At 45.9% G+C, this 18445-nt stretch overlaps 1 protein-coding gene across 1 annotated transcript; it reads right to left on the bottom strand.

Moving 5' to 3' along the window:
- Positions 1-4: 4 nt before the first annotated feature.
- Positions 5-6650, bottom strand: amh (anti-Mullerian hormone). Its single transcript, XM_035412259.1, has 7 exons — positions 6374-6650; positions 4670-5068; positions 3510-3697; positions 3075-3216; positions 2410-2530; positions 1103-1554; positions 5-631 (listed from the first exon to the last, which is right to left on the bottom strand). The coding sequence occupies exons 1-7, from the start codon at positions 6498-6500 to the stop codon at positions 210-212; spliced, it is 1851 nt and encodes a 616-aa protein (XP_035268150.1). The 5' UTR covers positions 6501-6650; the 3' UTR covers positions 5-209.
- Positions 6651-18445: the final 11795 nt, after the last annotated feature.

Consider the following 18445-nt stretch of genomic DNA (forward strand, 5'->3'; position numbering starts at 1 on the left):
TTTAAAAAGAAGAAAAAAAAATAAAAGAAAAACGAATGTACAAAGTGAGGACCACCAGTCTGGTCGTTTTTTTTTGGGTAGCTGAGTTCGGAAACGCAGACGGGCGCGAGCGGGAACGGGGGCGGGGTCAGGGGCGGGGTCCTGCGGAACCTCAGCGTTCCCGCGCCCCCGACCCCCCTCCCCCTCCACCCCTCCCTCCTCCCCCTCCTTCAGCGGCAGCCGCAGCGCATGGCGACCATGTTGGGCTTGATGGTGATCTCGGTGCCCGCCCCCTTGAGCTCCACCACCTGCAGGTCGGCGTACCGCAGGGGCACGCAGCAAGGCGAGCGGCCCAGCGGCTGCCCGCTCTGCTCGTGGCTGTGCAGCAGGATGGCGTGGTTGTTGGCCTCCGCCAGCGGGAAGCCGCACGGGCCCTCGCAGTTGTTGATGGCGGCCGTGGCGGGCTCCAGCACGTAGCTCTTCAGCGACACGGACAGCGGCTGCAGCCGGCACCCTCCCCCCTTTCCGGAGCCTTCCTGACCCCCCCGGGCGGACCGGAGGCTGCGCTCCTCCTCCCAGGCCCCCAGCACCGTCTGCAGGGCCTTGAACAGGAGCAGGGCGCGATACTGCGCCTCTCTGTCGCTCCCCTTATCTGCGGCGAAACGGCACAGGGCGAGAAAAACAGCTCAGTCTGTTGCGAACACCTATTATAAACGTGTACATCTGCTATACATCAACGGTAATCCACATTGTTACTAGAAGTATAATTATTCTCCATCAGACCAGGCACAGCATGTTTTAAAAGTTTCTGGGCCTGATTTTCTAAGACCTTAAGCATGTGCAAACCCTTTCAGCACACACAAAACCAACAACATGACCAATGATTTCTCAGGGTATTTGTTTTGCACCAATCATTGGTTGTGTTATTATTTTTGTGTGTTTGTGGACGTACCTAAGGTCATAGTAAATCAGGGCCTCTGTGATTTTAACTGCACTTGATTTCTAAGGTCAAACTAATAGGTTAACAGGCAGGTAACGTTGAAACACCTTTAAAATAAAATGCAGCGTTTACATTCCTCTGCTCCCTCTTTCCAACGTCACTCAGGCGAATCCCCGTTCTCACCTGCTGGGGGCGCTGCACCCTCCCCGGGCAGCGAGCCGAGCTCCCGCAGCCGCTGCAGCCGGTCGCCGAGGCCACACCCTCCCGTCGCCTCCCGAGCCGCCCGGGCCGCGGCCTCCTCCAGCCGCAGTCTCAACACGGCCACCAGGGGGGGCTGTAGATCCAGCTCCACCCGGTGCTCCAGCAGCTCGCCGGCCCGGCGGGGGAAGGAGAACAAGGTCGGGGCCGAGGAGTTGAGGAGCCCCAGGAGGAGCGACTCGCTGGAGGAGGCTCCCAGGGTCAGGGGAGGCAGGGACTGCAGGGAGTCCAGGGAGACGGAGGCAGCCTGAGCCGGAACAGACTCCGCCTTCTCCGGGGAGAGGGCCTCGCTCAGGAATTTCTGCAGGACGCACAGGAAGTGGAAAGTCCGGGAGGGTGCCAGAGGCCCTGGGGATGGACTCACCTCTGGTGCCAATCTGCAGGAAACAAGACCACACATGTTAGCCAGCGCTACTCTGTCTGTGGGGAACAGGACCACACATGTTAGCCAGTGCTAGTCTGTCTGTGGGGAACAGGACCATACATGTTAGCCAGTGCTAGTCTGTCTGTGGGGAACAGGACCATACATGTTAGCCAGCGCTAATCTGTCTGTGGGGAACATGACCACACATGTTAGCCAGCGCTAGTCAATCTGTGGGGAACAGGAAGACATGTTAGCCAGCGCTAATCTGTCTGTGGGGAACAGGACCACACATGTTAGCCAGCGCTAATCTGTCTGTGGGGAACAGGACCACACATGTTAGCCAGCGCTAGTCTGTCTGTGGGGAACAGGACCACACATGTTAGCCAGCGCTAATCTGTCTGTGGGGAACAGGACCACACATGTTAGCCGGCGCTAATCTGTCTATGGGGAACAGGACCACACATGTTAGCCAGCGCTAATCTGTCTGTGGGGAACAGGACCACACATGTTAGCCGGCGCTAGTCTGTCTGTGGGGAACAGGACCAAACTTGTTAGCCAGCGCCAATCAATCTGTAGGAAACAGGGCCACACACGTTAGCCAGTGCTCGTTAATCTGCGGGGAACGGGACCAAAGTTGTTAGCCAGAGCTACTCAATCTGCAGGAAACAGGACCACACATGTTAGCCAGCGCTAGTCACAGCCTTATCCCTGAGCTTCTCTTCAAGCACATTTGTAGCGTTTTCATTCCTGGGGCAGAAGCAATGTCTCATTATAAAAACAAAAAAAAACCATGCACAAACTCTCCCATGTAAGGCAGTTGAATACATCTGACGACGCAACGTCCCGACCCCAAAACACACAGACAAACCCGTTGCTAGGAGAGTCTGCGCTGTCCAGTATTCTGCTCTGGAACAACAGCAGAGGACCCTGGGTGCCAGTACGCCCGACTCCCTCCCCTGTCAGCAGGTCCTGCAGGCTCCTCTTCTCCCCTGGAAGGAGAAATGAGCACGGCGACCTTTGAAGACACTTGTCCCACGTGAACCAGGAAGAAGTACCTTCATTTCCCTAGTTCTGTGGTGCGTAAACCCAGTCATTTCCCCCCACAGTGCATGGAGCCAATGTGATCATTTAATGAATCCAGAAATGTAATCCAGGGCTGCCCAACCCTGTTCCTGGAGATCTACCATCCTGTAAATTTTTCATTTGTCCCATAATTTGGCACACCCGATTCCACTAATTAGTAGCTCAATGGGGTCTCTAGATGTTGAATGAGGTGTGGTTTGTTAGGGTGCGCTTCCTACAGGAAGGAGGGTAGATCTCCAGGATGTAACCCAAAAGAATAATTTCTCACGTATAGCACATCACATAAAATGGAAGCATAAGTTGATCTGACAGTTTTTAAAATGCCCTGGGGCGTGAATGTACCCTTGACCTCCGCAGCTAACTTCGCTGTTAAACATCAAAATGGAATGCGGAGGCGGTTGAAAGGCCTCAATGAGGGTCCTTTCTGAAATGCAGACGGGATGTGGTCACCTTCCTCTGCCCGGTTCGCCTCCACCGTAATTCGCAGCACCACGTGACCTTGACCTTGACCTTGACCTTGACCGTGACCGTGGTCCTTCGTTTGTCTCCTGGTCAGGACTGCGTATCGGGTCCCAGCTGAAACGCAAACTGTCTGAAACAAAGGTTTCATTAAAGTTTTTTATTAAAGTAAGATCCCCACTTTAAACCAACCGGTCGGTTCTCAAAGCCAGAGACAATCCCCTGCAGGGACAGATGTCCACCGGCGGCTGATCAAAAATCATGTTGTATTAACGTACCGGTCCGGCACACCGTCACAGACCATGCGATTGACGCATATTCATACAGCCTCCATGAATAAAATATGAAACCGTCCTGCTTTGTTCGTTTCATGGCAGGTGCCACGGGGCACTCCGGAGCACGGGGCAGAGATCAGGGAAGCCTCACCTGTCGGTGCGGGAGGAGGGACGGGCTGCCGAAGGACACCCTCATCGCACCCGTGCTGGCGGTGCCCCCCAGGGCAAAGATCAGGACGGGGGCCAGGCCGCCGAGGCGGGAGTGGGGCAGTGGGGGGGGCAGGAGGAAGCGGAGGGTCAGCTCTCTCCTCTGGTGCTCCTCGTCTGCCCCCCAGAGCTCTGACACGGGGACAGACAGCACAAGAGCGCTTTCAATCCCCTGAATACATGTGCAATATACGTTATAATATACTCAGGTAAAATAACTAAAGAAACACGTATCATTAAATACGTTAAGTTTGCTGTTAACATTAGCGTAAGAAATAAACAGCTAGTGAATGACTAATTTTTGTGGACAATGCAGTTTCCGAGCTTGTAGAATTAAAAAAAAGTTTCTTCTAAATACTTGTTATATTTAGCATCTATTGCAATTAATACACTCCATTTTGTTTAGATTACCATTTGTTAAAACAGGAGGAGCATTCTTGTAATTTTTTTTGGTTTTGTTTTGCAACAATTTTATGTTGTTTTATATATTAGGCTATATGAATGTAAAAGGGTTGTATTTCATGTGTTAAAAATCTGAATAAAAACATTGTGGGGGAAAAAATAAATAAATAGCTAAAAATAACTAAACTCCCTTCTGTGGAGTACTGTGAATCGTGTGGTCCACCAATGTATTGATTACACATTTAAGTGTTGAAAAGCAACACTGAATTCAAGGTAGCATAAAGCAGTGTCCGGTTCCTGTCTTGGAGGGCAGTAGGTCTGATGCTTTTTTAGATGTGTATCACCCTGTAAGTGATTAATCTAAGTCACTGTTTGGCTAATCAGTCCACACATCTTATTTACAAAAGCCTGAACTGGCTATTGATTGAAAGCAAAACACAAAAACCTGCCCATCCAGAACATGAGAGACAATGCCATAAATTCTTCACTTACATGAAGCTAATCCACAAGGAGAGCTATATGGTGTGATTGGTTGTTCACCTTAAAATCGTCAACTAATTCAGGTTCAAGAAACCAGGCCAGGTAAGTTAACTGGGTAAAAATCCACTTCCATCAATCAATTGTTTTAAAGAAATCAGAAGACGCTGTGGCTATGCAGGAGCAGGGCTACAGATTCCTGGTACCCAGAAATGAAACGCGTACCTTTAGTGGGGTGTAAAACGTGCAGTCCGCCCCTGTCTTTCTCCACACCCTTTGCTAGGGCAGACAGCACTGCGTCCAGGCCGGTCGAGTTCCCATCCGGATCGGAACAAAGTCCGAAACGGGTCAGATCCTCCTGCTCCGGCTCCCTTTCCCTTCCCCAGCCTTCGAGCACCGCGTTCAGCAGGTCCCTCCCGACGGCCTCGTGCTCCTCCACCAGGCCGAAGCACGGACCCGTCCCGGACGGGGTCCTGGGGTCGGGTTCGGGTTCGGGCTCCGGGTCAGGGCGGGCGGTGCTATTCTGGTCCGCGGTCTCCGCGGCGTCGTCGAAGGAACGGGACCGGGGGTCCTCGTTCTCCCGCTCGCCCCCCCAAGCTCCATCTTCGCCTCCGTCCGTTTGATCTGTCGTACATTTTGGATAAACAGGGAGCACAGGGGTTACGTTACTAGAAACAACAGAAAGCCTCGGATTTCATGAAAAGCTAAGGACAGCACAGCAGACATACAAACAATAGCGATTTTATGTAAAATAACTAGAATTCTTACCGGTTTGCCCTCTGCTGGTGTTCTGCTCCAAACTAACAAGGAAACCATTTCATGCAACTCAACAAAGTTGAATGATCAGTAAGCGTTATAAAATTTCACAAAGAGCTGTTGGTCTGTTGAGGATATGCAAAGCATTGCATCACTGTTGGTTTTTTTTAAGCTGAAACAACATTGGACTGAATGTCTGGTTGCACAGTGCTGTTGATACAGTGCCTGAAAGGCAGGCCATGTACAGACACCATTACTTTAATATGCGATTCGCTGCTTCTGGTTGCAGTCCATGAACACCAGTCAAGGTAGCAGACAAATTGCAAAGTAAAGTGTCCAGATATTCTGTATTAGCCAGGATACCCAGCTTAAAACAGTATTTAAAAACGGTACACATCCCTACATACCATCCAAAACCCCCTGGTTGAGGTCACCATAGTGTGCACATGTCCTATATTCCGGCTTGGGTAGTTCTTTAGTTCTTTATTTATTCGCACAAATTTAAAATCAACAAAGCAAAAGAAACTAGTAAGCATAAAATCGTGCAGGTAGTGACAAGAAACTCTAAGGGGCTTATGTAAGGTCTCTACCTATAATGATAGACAGTTCACATGAATATTTACAACACATAGCCTACGTTGTTACATTTATCCCTGTTTCAAAACAATGCAAACCGACTAGAGAGGACATAGCTTTAAAGGCAAGAAAGTTATGATTTGAATTGAATGAATTGTTTTTCATGCTGTACCACTGGTCAAGCCACGTCAAATCCAAATCAGGTATTCAATAAAAATTTCAAGGTAACGTAATTAATTAAGCCCTGAAAAAACTACAAGGCAAGGGACCGACTGGATCACGGTTAAAAACACATCTTCGTGCTCCCGGTGTCCACTGTCCATGTTTGGTCACAAATGAGAGCAAGATGAAAAAAAGTAATGGTAGCCAATTCAACACTCAAACCGTCCCCGTTATTATCAAATAAGGGGCGGGAAGTGCATTTGCGAACGGCAGTTCCTAGCACGTTAGCATTTCTGAAATTGCACGCGCATATTTAGTCATGCGTACTACGGGCAGCATACACTCTATCTAGTAAAGTCTGATACTACAGCTACTGTACGTGACATCAGAAAAGGTTTGAAGGCCATGCAGAAAAAAGCAGGGAATGTCACAGACCTGGCCTGGGACGGTCTGGCTTTAGGATTCGGTCCATCCCTCCCCCTCCTTCCCCTTGATGTGGCAGCGTTGCCGTGGCGCAGGACAGCAACAGCAGCATCGCTCTCATCACCCTCCGTGACCACATGTCTGTCTGTCTGTCCGGCCCTTCGCCCGATTCGGCGTCAGCCACGCTTCTGGGTAGGACGTTGAGCAGGACGGGGTATGTATACGCATTCCTCCTCTCCCAGGACAGTCCAAACTGCCAAGAAAGCTGTGCAGCAATGCGCGGCCTTGGAGTGATGAAAGATGCTTTTATTTTAATTTTATTATTATTTAACAAAAAAAAAACAAAAAAAAGGAAAAACTTTTAACACCAAGGGGAGCGGAGGGGAGTGCTCGTGCAGATGGCCTACCACGGCTCTCGACGAAGGGGCACAAACAAAGACGCTGTTTGAACAGAGAGGAACAGCGCATACTATTAATAATCCCCGTGTCTGCGATAAGGGCAAGGTAGCCAACCCAGAGGCAGATAATGGGGAACTGTGCAACAGCAGACAGCACCTGCTTGAACGTCTGGGTGTGTGGGAAAAGTCAGGCTGCTGGTTCGCAGAACAAAGGAAGGACAAGCGCGAGCCAAATGCACGACGAACTTTAAAAGCGCCGCCTCGTTGTCACTACTTTTTATTTACAAAACTGAAAATATGCAGAGGCCCGTTTAAGAGATTTACGCTTCAGAGCACACCGATTAAAGGTGACGATCTCACGCGGATAATTTTGTTTTGGATTACTGAAGCGTGGTCACACATTGTATACTCCCTACTGCGACCCAAGTGTGAAAGTGGCATCCCATCTGGCTGATCTAATGAAACTCCAGGACGAAGTCATTATTCAAACAGGATGTAGCTAATAATTGGGTTAAAAAAAAAACAGATTAAAAGTACCGCGATGGTAGGCTACTCCTTGCCAGTATCGTTTTGTTCTTCCTGACAATGCAAAAAATTTGCGAGGATTATTTTAGACTAAGCACAATAGGCAGCACCAGTCTGACTCTCAGTTAAGACAGCCAATTAAGCACTAATTTGCTTCATTTATAAGAAAATACGAAACTGTTCATTTTAACACACCACACCCAGCCGTTTTCTGTCATTAAAAAAAAGAAGCATTTGTGAAGAGAATCTGAAGCATGCATTGCTTTTTGTACTAAATACAATGTGTGCTTGAATATGCATTCTGGCTCACATCCATTAGACTTGATAAAACACAGTGGAGAATCTACTGGCTAATGTCGGTCTTAAGTAGACCCACGTGTAGGCCTACCTGTATGAAAAATTAATATATTTTAATATATGGCAGAAAATATGTAATATATGTATGAAACACATAAATGAACATGTAAATATATATTAAATATATTTAATATATGTTAGGACATATGTGTATTACATATATGTAAATACATGTCATATATACAAAAGCAGCCAATTTCGAATACATATATTTTCACAATATATTTAAATGTATGTAAATATATGATGTAAAACTATATGTGAAGTGCAGTTTCCATATATTTCCAGGTATCATTTACCTGTATGGGTATATGCAAGTACGGTATCTAGCTCTTGGCAGCAGTTTGGAGTTTGGATAGCCAGATCAGCCTAAAGAACTAATCTGGCAACCCAGTGTTAGCAAATCGACAAAATTGCTTCTGTTTCAATGTATTTTTGTGACACTGTTGTTTCAATGTGGCTTAGGGGACAACATTGAATACAATTATACTATGGTTCTTAGCTCAACCAGGTAAGCTCCTACTCTCCCTGAAAACCCAGAAAAGTAGCCTGTATGCCATTGGCTGCATTTACCCATTTCACATAAATTTCAAATTGAATATTTAAGTCAACCACAGTACTACCTGTATGTCCATGTACACTAGCATATATGGCATTTATATTATATATATATATATATATACTGTATAATGGCTGTTATGGTCCTTGTTCCATTGGCTACGTGTGGGCCTGTAGGCTATATGTCTGTGCCAAGGACCTTAAGAAAAAAGGCCCACCATTGTCACACACAAAACAGTTTTCTCATTCTTGACATGCCCCAAAATTGCAAATCATTGTAAATTTTACAGATTCCCAGAGAGCAGCACTGGGGCTGCTGTTAGTGGAAAACCTGTATTTTTGTGGTTTTTTCCTGTTAACATTGGGCCACTGTGGGACTATTTACCAACTATTTTGCCATCTCAACGGTCCCACCCTGGGTGGCTACTTGCGGACCGACCAGTGCCAATTTGCGAAAGGCTGCGGGGCCACTACACGTTTTGCTAGCCGCTACATGCTCGCTAGCCGCTACACTCTCGCTAGCTGCTACACGATCGCTACCCGCTACATGCTTGCTAGCCCCAACACGCTCGCCAGCCGCTACACGCTCGCCAGTCGCTACACTCTCGCTAGCTGCTACACGCTCCCTAGCTGCTACACGCTCCCTAGCCGCTACACGCTCGCCAGCTGTTACACGCTCGCTAGCTGCTACACGCTCCCTAGCCGCTACACGCTCGCCAGCCGCTACACGCTCGCTAGCTGCTACACGCTCGCTAGCCATTACATGCTCTCTAGCCGCTACACGCTCGCTAGCTGGGTTCTGTCTGTCTGTGTTCCTGCCCTGCATAAGGTCAGACTCCCATCCTGTGGTTCTGTTGAAATATTAATGTACTCCTTACTTGATTTGGAAATCACACACAGCTGCAATCTTGTTTTGAGGCTTCTCAAGGTCTGTTATGTTCGCTATTTCGTCACCGCAAGCCAAGAGATACACACCAAGGCTAATTCCATGAATTCAGAAAGAACTGACAAATTAAGGAGAACAGGAAACAGGACAAGACTTGTTTACACAAAGGCTGCTACAGGTTGGGGACAAAAGAAAGAAACTTTCAATATTTCTCTTTATGTTTACTCCTAAAGTGGTATTGAATGAAACCATGCACTAAAACGCTTCTTTCAAATAATCTAATTGAAACACTGGGGGCATTCACATGCACACTAATACTCTGATTTTACCCCAATTATGATAATACTCTGACTATTGAAATAATCATTCATACACTTTTGTCTGATTATCTTTATCAGCATAAGGTCATAATCGGTGTATTCAAAACCATATTTAAGACATCGATTTTCTGGTGCATGTAGACCTCTTACTCTCATTTCTAAAAGCTTTTTGAAACTGCGCACATCAGGCAAAAGTAGAAGATCACAGATGAAAACAACCATGGCTGGCACATCCGCAGTTTCCGCTGAGCTTATTTCGATTATGGAAAGAATCATGCAAACGTGGCTATTGGAGTAACATTACATTGCTTATATCCATGTGTAGGCAATAATCTAACTACTGGCATAAACTGACTCCTCCCAATAATCAGGGTATTGGTGTGCAGGCAAATGTAGCCAAAGATAAATGGATCTACATTAATAAATAATGACAGTTGGGAATTAATCTTTTAGATTACACTACAGGCATTTAGCAGATGCTCTTATCCAGAGCGACTTGCACAACATTTACATTGCATCCATTTATACAGCAGGATATATACTGAAGCGATGCAGGTTAAGTACCTAGCTCAATGGTACAACCTACCTGGGAATTGAACCTTTGACCTTTAGGTTACAAGACCAGTTCCTTATCCATTATACTACACTGCCGCCCAGACGGGGGCTTGTAACAAGGCCTTAAACTTCTGAGCAGTTACAGGCAGCCAATGAAGTTTGATGGTGGAACGCACTTGGTTCTGTTTTGACTCAGGGAGTTAAACTCTGTGCAAATTTAAGATCAGACTGTCTCATTTATCAACGCTATACATTCATATGTGGCCAGATCAAATGCAGGAGAGAGCCCAGGTTTTTTTTTAACATACAGTAGCGATGAGCCACATGTTGCGATATTCAGTGTAGATTGAATAAGTGAATGTTTATCAGGGAAATTACGTTTTAGACCCAAGGAAAATAAGAGCATGTCGGCACTCATAGTAACACAGACCTGTTCCAGAAGCAATAGAGAGGGATGGAGAGGACAGCACATGGTTTCAGCACTGAAGGGGCACTTTCTGACCCCCAAAACACAATCCAGGACCCCGGGGTTCTCAAACGAAACACAGGTCATCACAGGGTGCGCTACGTTCGTTTTTGGGTGACCCCTTGTTTTGGGGCGGCAGTGTAGGGTATAATGGTTAGGGAACTGGGAACCATTGTAAAATTTGCAGGTAGGATGCTTGAACTGTACCCTTGAACAAGGTGAGTAACCTGAATTGCTTCATTATATATCCAGCTGAATAAATTGGATACTATGTAAAAAAACAAAAAAATTAAATAAAAGTGCTGCAAGTCACTCTGGATAAGACCATCTGCTAAATGCCTATAACATAACGGTGTACATATTAATCATAAATGGTAAATTACATTAAAGTGAGTATCTGGATCATACACGTGGTTGTTTTCATTTTTACTTGGGTCCATGTCTGCTCCAGCTAATCGACCATAATCATCTGCGTACAGTTCTCACACCAGTATATTAAATAAGAACAGCACTCTGTATAGGAAACACAACATTTTATTAATAATTATAATAAAAAGCTGAGAAAATTCCAAAGCATTATTATAGGTCGTTCTCTTGGCGAGAGAAAAGCACCAATGCCAAAACAGTAAAACCTTCCACACCTCAGGCCATTTCGTAAAGTAGGTTTGCCTATTATTGCACCTCAAACCTCTTTGTCTTGACAGATAGTCGTTTCAGCCCCAACCCACCACCCCCCCCCCCCCCACAAATAACAGTAATGCAGCACCAGACACTTGGCTTCCATTTGAAAATCAATAATGAGGAAAAAAAAGAGGGAGCTTTTTGTGGACAGAGAGGAAGGAATGAATGAATGAATGAATGAATGAATGAATGAATGAATAAATGAATGAACGTGGCAGTGCTAACAGACAGGAGGACAGCTGCAAGGGACAGCCAGATACGCAAGGGACAGAATCTCCCACTTAGGAGGGAGGGAAGACAGACATCAGAGTGATTTTGGGGGGGGGGGGGGGCAGGGGGGGTCTTTTCCAAAAAACATTTTAAAGATATTACAAAAATAAACATTATGAACAAATGTTACAATTCTTCAGAGCATAATGGGAGCATTTATTGTGAGAACATCGAGACAACAGAACCCGTTAATAAATAACTGCTGGACCGACAACCTTGAGCAGCTGGCAGCAAAATGACAGTTGTGGCGACGCCAGTTAGGCAGTGGAGCCTCCACTAAAGACACCAGAGCACCATTGCAATCCGGCACGGATTAAGAAGGGTGGAGAAGGGCTGCACACTCGCACAGCAGCAAGATGGAAGATTAACCTGGAGTCACAGTGCTTTCAGTCAGGAATAATTACATCGCCGCCGCAGGATTTCCTGAGTGACACAGCTTTTTGCCAATGCCGGCGCCAGCATCTCAAACTTTGCGAGTGGCTGGCGTACATTTTTGCTCTGAGGATAGAAATGTGCACTTTGCTCACTAGAATCACAGTCAGAAAAAAAAAGCGTCATTTATAAAATGGGCTTGCCAGAGTTTAAAAATCACATTTTTATGTTTGCCGTATATAGTTTATCATCTTTGATTTTCAGTGTTCTCCGATGTTTCTTTTCAGGATGTCACAGCACCAGGACCCAATTAAAAAATGGACACAAACATTGCAACCCTGTGCCACATTTTAGAGACACGGCATTAATTATGATAATATTATTTGTAAAAAAATGAGGACCCAATCGTTTTTTTTACATTAGAGCATTTTTAATCATACAGGTGTAAATCCCACCCATTTCCCACCACCAGTTCTCACAGAGAAGTCCCACTTTGCACAATTTTTTTTAAAGGCTCAACAAACAAACGGCTCAAATCTCATCAACGCAACCAATGGCGAGCCAGCCGCGTGACTTCAACTCACAGAACAGAGAGACCTGTGATAGGTCACTTACCCACGTCCTCATTTTTAACTTACAGCGCGCCACCCGTGTATTTACCACACGACCCACGTCTTTTCCCTGCGGTGTTTCAGTTGGTAAAACATACTATTTTTCCCTCCGTCATTGCGAATTTGTTACTCCTTGGTGTCTGTCATTCTTAAAGGCCACCGTAGTGACCGTGTCTGGGGTCTACACCCTGGCCATTCACCTCCAGAGAACGTTTCTCCCCGGCAACGGAGCGCAAAGCCCCCCCCCCCCCCCCCCCCCAAAACACCATTTCGCTACGTTCGGAAGCAGGACTGATCAAAACACCCCTCCATCAGGTGGAGCTTTTGCAAACCCCTCTAATTAATCAAAGCTTACAAAACTGAAAACAAAATAACCCGGGCAAGCCCATTTAAAAATGATTTTTTTTTTTTTTTTTTTTTTTTTAAACAAAAACATTTAAAAATAGTCAACACAGACCCTTGTACAATCCCTTTTTCTACAAAAGCATCAACTGTTCACACGAATCTCATGGACTGACGTGATTACTAGAATGGAGCAGTGCACTGCTGGAAGTAACAACCAAACAGTTTTGTATCATCAGTGAGGATAATTGTCTCTCTTTATTTTTTTCTTTGAATAAAGGCAAAAGCAGGAAATCCAGGTCATCCGTTACCCCCCCCCTAAGGGGGTATTGGCAATGCTGCGCACTCCAAGCCGAAACTGAGCCTGACCACCGTTTAAGAAAACCATGGTTTTTCAAGTTACCCTTACGGCCAAGTACGCCACATATGAAGAGAAATTGTCAAAGAGCTGCCAAACAGTTACTGTAAATGCATTTAATGTGTTAACCCAGAAACCCCCTTTCCCCCGAACCACACGCTTTACCACCACAGACTGGAAAAGAAAGCAAATCAGGTACACGGGAACACCAAGTGGGGGGAAAAAAATGAAAAAGAAAATCAAACTGTAATTTTATTAAAAGCTCACCTCTCCTTTCGCACAATCGGAGAGGGCACGTTAAACCCATTAGCTGCATGTTCCTTGTTTAAAGTGTAGGAGAGCACCTTACTGTTTAAGGATATTAAAATTGATCTGAATCTTTAGTTATTGTCATAAAAAAACACCAATAACGACTGCAATTATATCAAACATCGAGAATAAATCATAACTGTAACAAGTTCAACATTAACAACAATTATAAAAGACCCCTCAGTGCTGGTAATAAAAGACTAGCTTTTTCTGGTCGTGTCCTATATGGACATATTGTAGTCCACACTTCACGCAGAACAGAAATAGTCATTACACATTCCTGGTTACAAAGCATCCTTAACCTCTCAAAAGCATTGTGACTATAAAGCTTAGACTAGCCTTGACACAGATGCAAATTAAACACACACACACACACACACACGCACGCACATGCACAAAACACAAACGTACAATACATCACACGTGTCATTTCCTGTTAGTGAAGACTGTACACGGACACCTGACCAATGGAAGCCTAGACACTATGACCCATGTAATGTGTAGTCCTACTACCCGGCATTGTCCAAGTTCTTAAACATCACAGTTAGAAGTTATAGGCTCACACTGTGGAATGGGGGGGGGGGGGGGCGTATGAGGGGGTGCAGAGGACACGGACAGCCCTGGGACAGGCAGCCAGTGTAAGGTCTCAAAACGCTGGAATTTGGTATAAGATGCACCAGCTAGTTATTTATTTTTCCCCACTGTTGTTGTATTCCGATCGTTAAAACAGCACCAGTTTGTTTTTTTTTGTTTTTTTTAAAACAGAGAAGGCATCATCACCATGTCGAACGATCTCACAGAGCCAGAGGTTCAAGAAAAGAAGAGCAAAACGTAAAGCAAAATCAAAAAAGCACGAACCGATGATTCTTACGTTATCTCCACACACCACGCAACCCGAAAAAGAAAAATGTCTATGCCTGTGTTGAGGGTCGTATACAGACTGGTGATTTAAGAGGCAGTCGGGGGGAGACTGTAGACTGTGGCTGATTAGGCCTCATAACTCCACACTGAGTGCATGGAACAGTCAAGGTGAACTCAGTGTTCTGTTGGGTCTGTCGCCGTCACGGCAACGGTTTCCCCGCCCCCCCCGTCTCCCCCGAGCGTACATCAGTCCGTCCGACCAATGTTATTGGCTGCGCAGGTGTTTTTGTTCAGCACCAATGAAAATGCACCATTAATCCCCCATCACAAAAAGCACTTGGCCTTGCCTGTATTTTCCTTTGTCAACAACAACGTCCGCCTACTCATAAATTAAAGACCTTTTTGCAGGTTATTTATACAGAAGTATGATACAACCTTGTCTGCATTGATAGACTGTCCTGAATGAAACCGAAGCAAGTTTTCAGAAAGAAAAAAAACGTGTTTTCTTTTGTGTCATACACAAACACACTATATATGTACGTACATATCTATTTGTATGTGCGTGTGTGTGTATATACATGTATTATATATTATACACACACACACTCATACATACCTAGTGAAAACTTAATTTGTATCAATGACCCGGTGCCAAGCTCAGCAGATGGCTTTATGGAAACATGCAGTGTATGTTCACACTAGGCCTTAAAAGAGAACACCTGCATTATTAACACAATACATTTTTTAAATATCACAAACAAAGGAATGCCACAAAATGGCACACAACTTCCCTGTGTACACGAAGCACCAAAATGTTTCTAATAATTGTTGTTGACGTTCTTAATGTTTCATAAATAACATTAGGCACAGTCCGGAGATTAGATTGTAGCACCAAGAGTTGTTTTTTTTTTTTCTTCTTCAGACTGTGCGTCACTTACCCTAAGACCTATTGCGTCCTACACCGTTTGCTCTAATGTTTTCGGGAAAAATGAAACAATCCCAATACAATTATCACCATGGAAACAAACAAAAAAAAAAATTACAGGATAAATATAATAAACTAAATTATAAACAATTATACAGTCTAAGGAGAGTCACTCCATTTCACAGTACGATACTTCTCTATGAAAACTGATTACAAAATAAAAGTTCAAAATGAGTAATAAAAAAAAAAAAGTCCCCAGTAGTTTGACTGTCGTTCGTGAGTTTCCCAGTGTGTGAGAATGTTTGTACTAGAGAGTGCGTGTGCGAGCCCGCGTGTTGACTGGACTGGCTGCAGAACTACACTGACAGAGGATTTTATTTAATCAAATATATAAAAAATAAAAAAAAAACTTGCTAATACACGTATTTGAAGGCAAAAAATGCCCACAACACCAGCAGAAACTATGCCTCAGTGACAACACACACACACACACACATTTACATCAATTAACACAAGCTTGCTTTGAATTCACTGTACACACCATCGCATCCTACATCTGCAAATATATTTCTCACGATTTTATCCTGACTAAAAAGGATAGCTTTCCAGACACTCCTGGTCCAATTGCCTAAATTCTTCATCGACAATCTATATGCATTTAGTGTACATACATAAATATACAATCCCCCCACCCCCCACCCCCCCCCCCCCACCCCCCCGCGGCCACTCCACTATTTCGCGGTCCCCTCGTCTGTGATGCAGGCAGAGGTATAATGGTCAAAGGTGACGGTGGATTTGAAAGGAAGCTTAAAATGACTTGCATTATTAATAATGATAATAATAATAAAAGGTCTCATTTCTATGCAGAATTCTCTTAAACTAAGCTGTAATAGTCGGGATGACTGACAGCTGGCTGCTACAAAAAAAAAAAAATTCAAATACAAAATAAATCATACGAGTGTGACCAAAAACGAGTCGGAGGAGCTGAGGAGTTCACCCGTAAAAAGCGGACCGGTGGCTACGTTTCTATCCGGTTCTGACTGGGTTCTATCCGGGTTCTGACCCGGTTCTGACTGGGTTCTACCCGGGTTCTGACCTGGTTCTGATTGGGTTCTATCCGGGTTCTGACCCAGTTCTGACTGGGTTCTAGCCCGGTTCTTACTGGGTTCTGACTGGGTTCTAGCCGGGTTCTATCCGGGTTCTGACCCAGTTCTGAGCGTGTTCTCGCAGTCCGGTGGACCGGCTACGGTCACTTTGCCTTCTACAGCCAGCCGAACCACGCCTGGACGGGTCAGCGGGAGAGCCAAGAACACAAGACCGCCCAGCAGCACCACAATGGATAAGAGCCCAGCTTTAACGACCGGTCCGCGCGCGCGTATGATTCTCAGACTGCTCCATACGTGACCGTGCTGTGTACTCCGTAACCGTGGAAACTCGCACCATGATTCTCAATGACTTAAAAAAAAACCCAAAATCATTCTTTTTTTTCTTTTTTTTTAAAAACAAGCTGCTGACTCACCGAGCCCACACCAGTGGTACGTTGTCAACACCTCACACAGGTATGATTATATCCAGTGTTAAATTCAGAGAGGAGAGCACCATTAACGCCACAGAAACCTCAAAGTTGCTTTTAAAGATGCATATTTTCACACACCAGAGAAGTAGTAAAATAAGTTAAACATTTACGAGGAAGGGGCGGTGGATCGCTGTGATGTAGACAGATCCTTTATGCTGCAGCGGAGAGAACGGAACTGAGACAGAATACCACTGGGTCCAGACAGGCCGGCGCCATGGCGACAGACAGATGACGCGCTGAGACCCCCCCTGCCCCGCGGTCGAGAGGGGCGGGGGCGAGGAGAGGCGTTCCGGCTCGTCTGCGTCCCGTTCTCCATCCTCCGGCCAGGGCGAGAAAACAAAAATGGCGCCAAGCGGCAAGACGGAGGCGGGGCTTAGGACTCCGCGGTCAGCAGCTTTGGGTGTCTGTGTGTCTGTGCGTGTCCGTGCGTCTGTCCTGAGCTTAGCCATCAGACCAGCCCGCCCCGTGTGCGGGGGAGGGGGGGGGGGTTTGTGGGGGTGTGTCCCTTTAATTTGGAGGAGGGGAGGAGCGTCAGTCACACGTTGGGTGCGGCACCGGCAGACCCCCTCCTCACCTCCACTCACCGCACCGTATCTACCCTTACCTACATACGACGACAGTTTGTTATTTTACAAAACATTTATTAACAGTCAAATAAAGTTTTTCGCATTGTTCCTGGGCGGGGGGGGGGGGGGGGGGTATTTGATTAACATTATATTTGGTGCATTGTACTAAAGGACATATAACTCAACCGAAAATAAAATGCCAGCCCCAGTAAGAGGTGCCAAGGGCCCCATCACTTCCTGATGCCGACTTAAGAGCACCCAAAACACCAACGCCCCTAAAAGCAGTCACCCTAAGCAAACCAACCTCACACTAAACGCAGCAGCAAACTTACGTACGGTACGGACAGGGCACGGACCGTACAGACCACCGCAAACGATGGATCTGTCACTCAGTCAGAAACCCAGACGCCTGTGGCATGATGAATATTGCTTATTAAGTTAATTCCAGGAACATATGGAGATTCCACAAGGAAGAGATTTGAAAACATCCCATTTCAGTTATAATAATGGTCGGCATGTTTTTTGTATAACAGTCTCTGGTACGTTTCACGTTTTCTATTTGGGTTCAGCTCTCAGTGACACTCAATTAACAGCAAACCCAACTCACTCACACCCTAACTGATCTGTGATCTATAATGCCTAAAACCGAGCTGGAAAGAGCAGATCTGGTTTTAGAACAAAAACACACCAGCCAGTATCTTGTCGTTTTAACTTCCTGTTAACGCTCACCAAACTGGGCCTGTAGACTGCGAAACCCACATCTGACTGCGCTGTGGGATATTTATTTATTTATTAATGCGCTTTAGCAGCAATGAATATTAATGCTGTAATGCGTAATATTCAGCATGCCAAGGAAATGAAACGTGAGGTTATTCCCGTAAAGATCACCGCCGGGTCTGATCTAATCTCTCTCTTCCAGGGGTGCAGAGACGGCTGTGGACGCCTCTCTCAAGTGTGACCAGGCTACACACCCCCAGCCCCCTCTTCCCTCCTCCCTCCTCCCTGCCACGCACGCACGCACGCACACGCACACACACACACACACACACACACACACACACACAGGGCTGGCCCGTCTCGACGCCGCTCAGGACTGACTGAGTGTATGAATGTATAGTGGAGCTGCACGTGCATTTTTGTTTCGTTCT

The sequence above is a fragment of the Anguilla anguilla genome, chromosome 4, assembly GCF_013347855.1.
Source record: "Anguilla anguilla isolate fAngAng1 chromosome 4, fAngAng1.pri, whole genome shotgun sequence".
NCBI lineage: Eukaryota > Metazoa > Chordata > Actinopteri > Anguilliformes > Anguillidae > Anguilla > Anguilla anguilla.

What these genes read in the sequence shown, in the direction of transcription:
- amh (XM_035412259.1), bottom strand. Translation starts at nt 6,500, where the DNA reads ATGTGGTCACGGAGGGTGATGAGAGCGATGCTGCTGTTGCTGTCCTGC. An exon ending in GCCAGACCGTCCCAGGCCAG is followed by an intron (nt 5,069 to 6,373) that starts GTCTGTGACATT and finishes AATGTACGACAG; the next exon opens with ATCAAACGGACGGAGGCGAA. An exon ending in GGCGAACCGGGCAGAGGAAG is followed by an intron (nt 2,531 to 3,074) that starts GTGACCACATCC and finishes TTCTCCTTCCAG; the next exon opens with GGGAGAAGAGGAGCCTGCAG.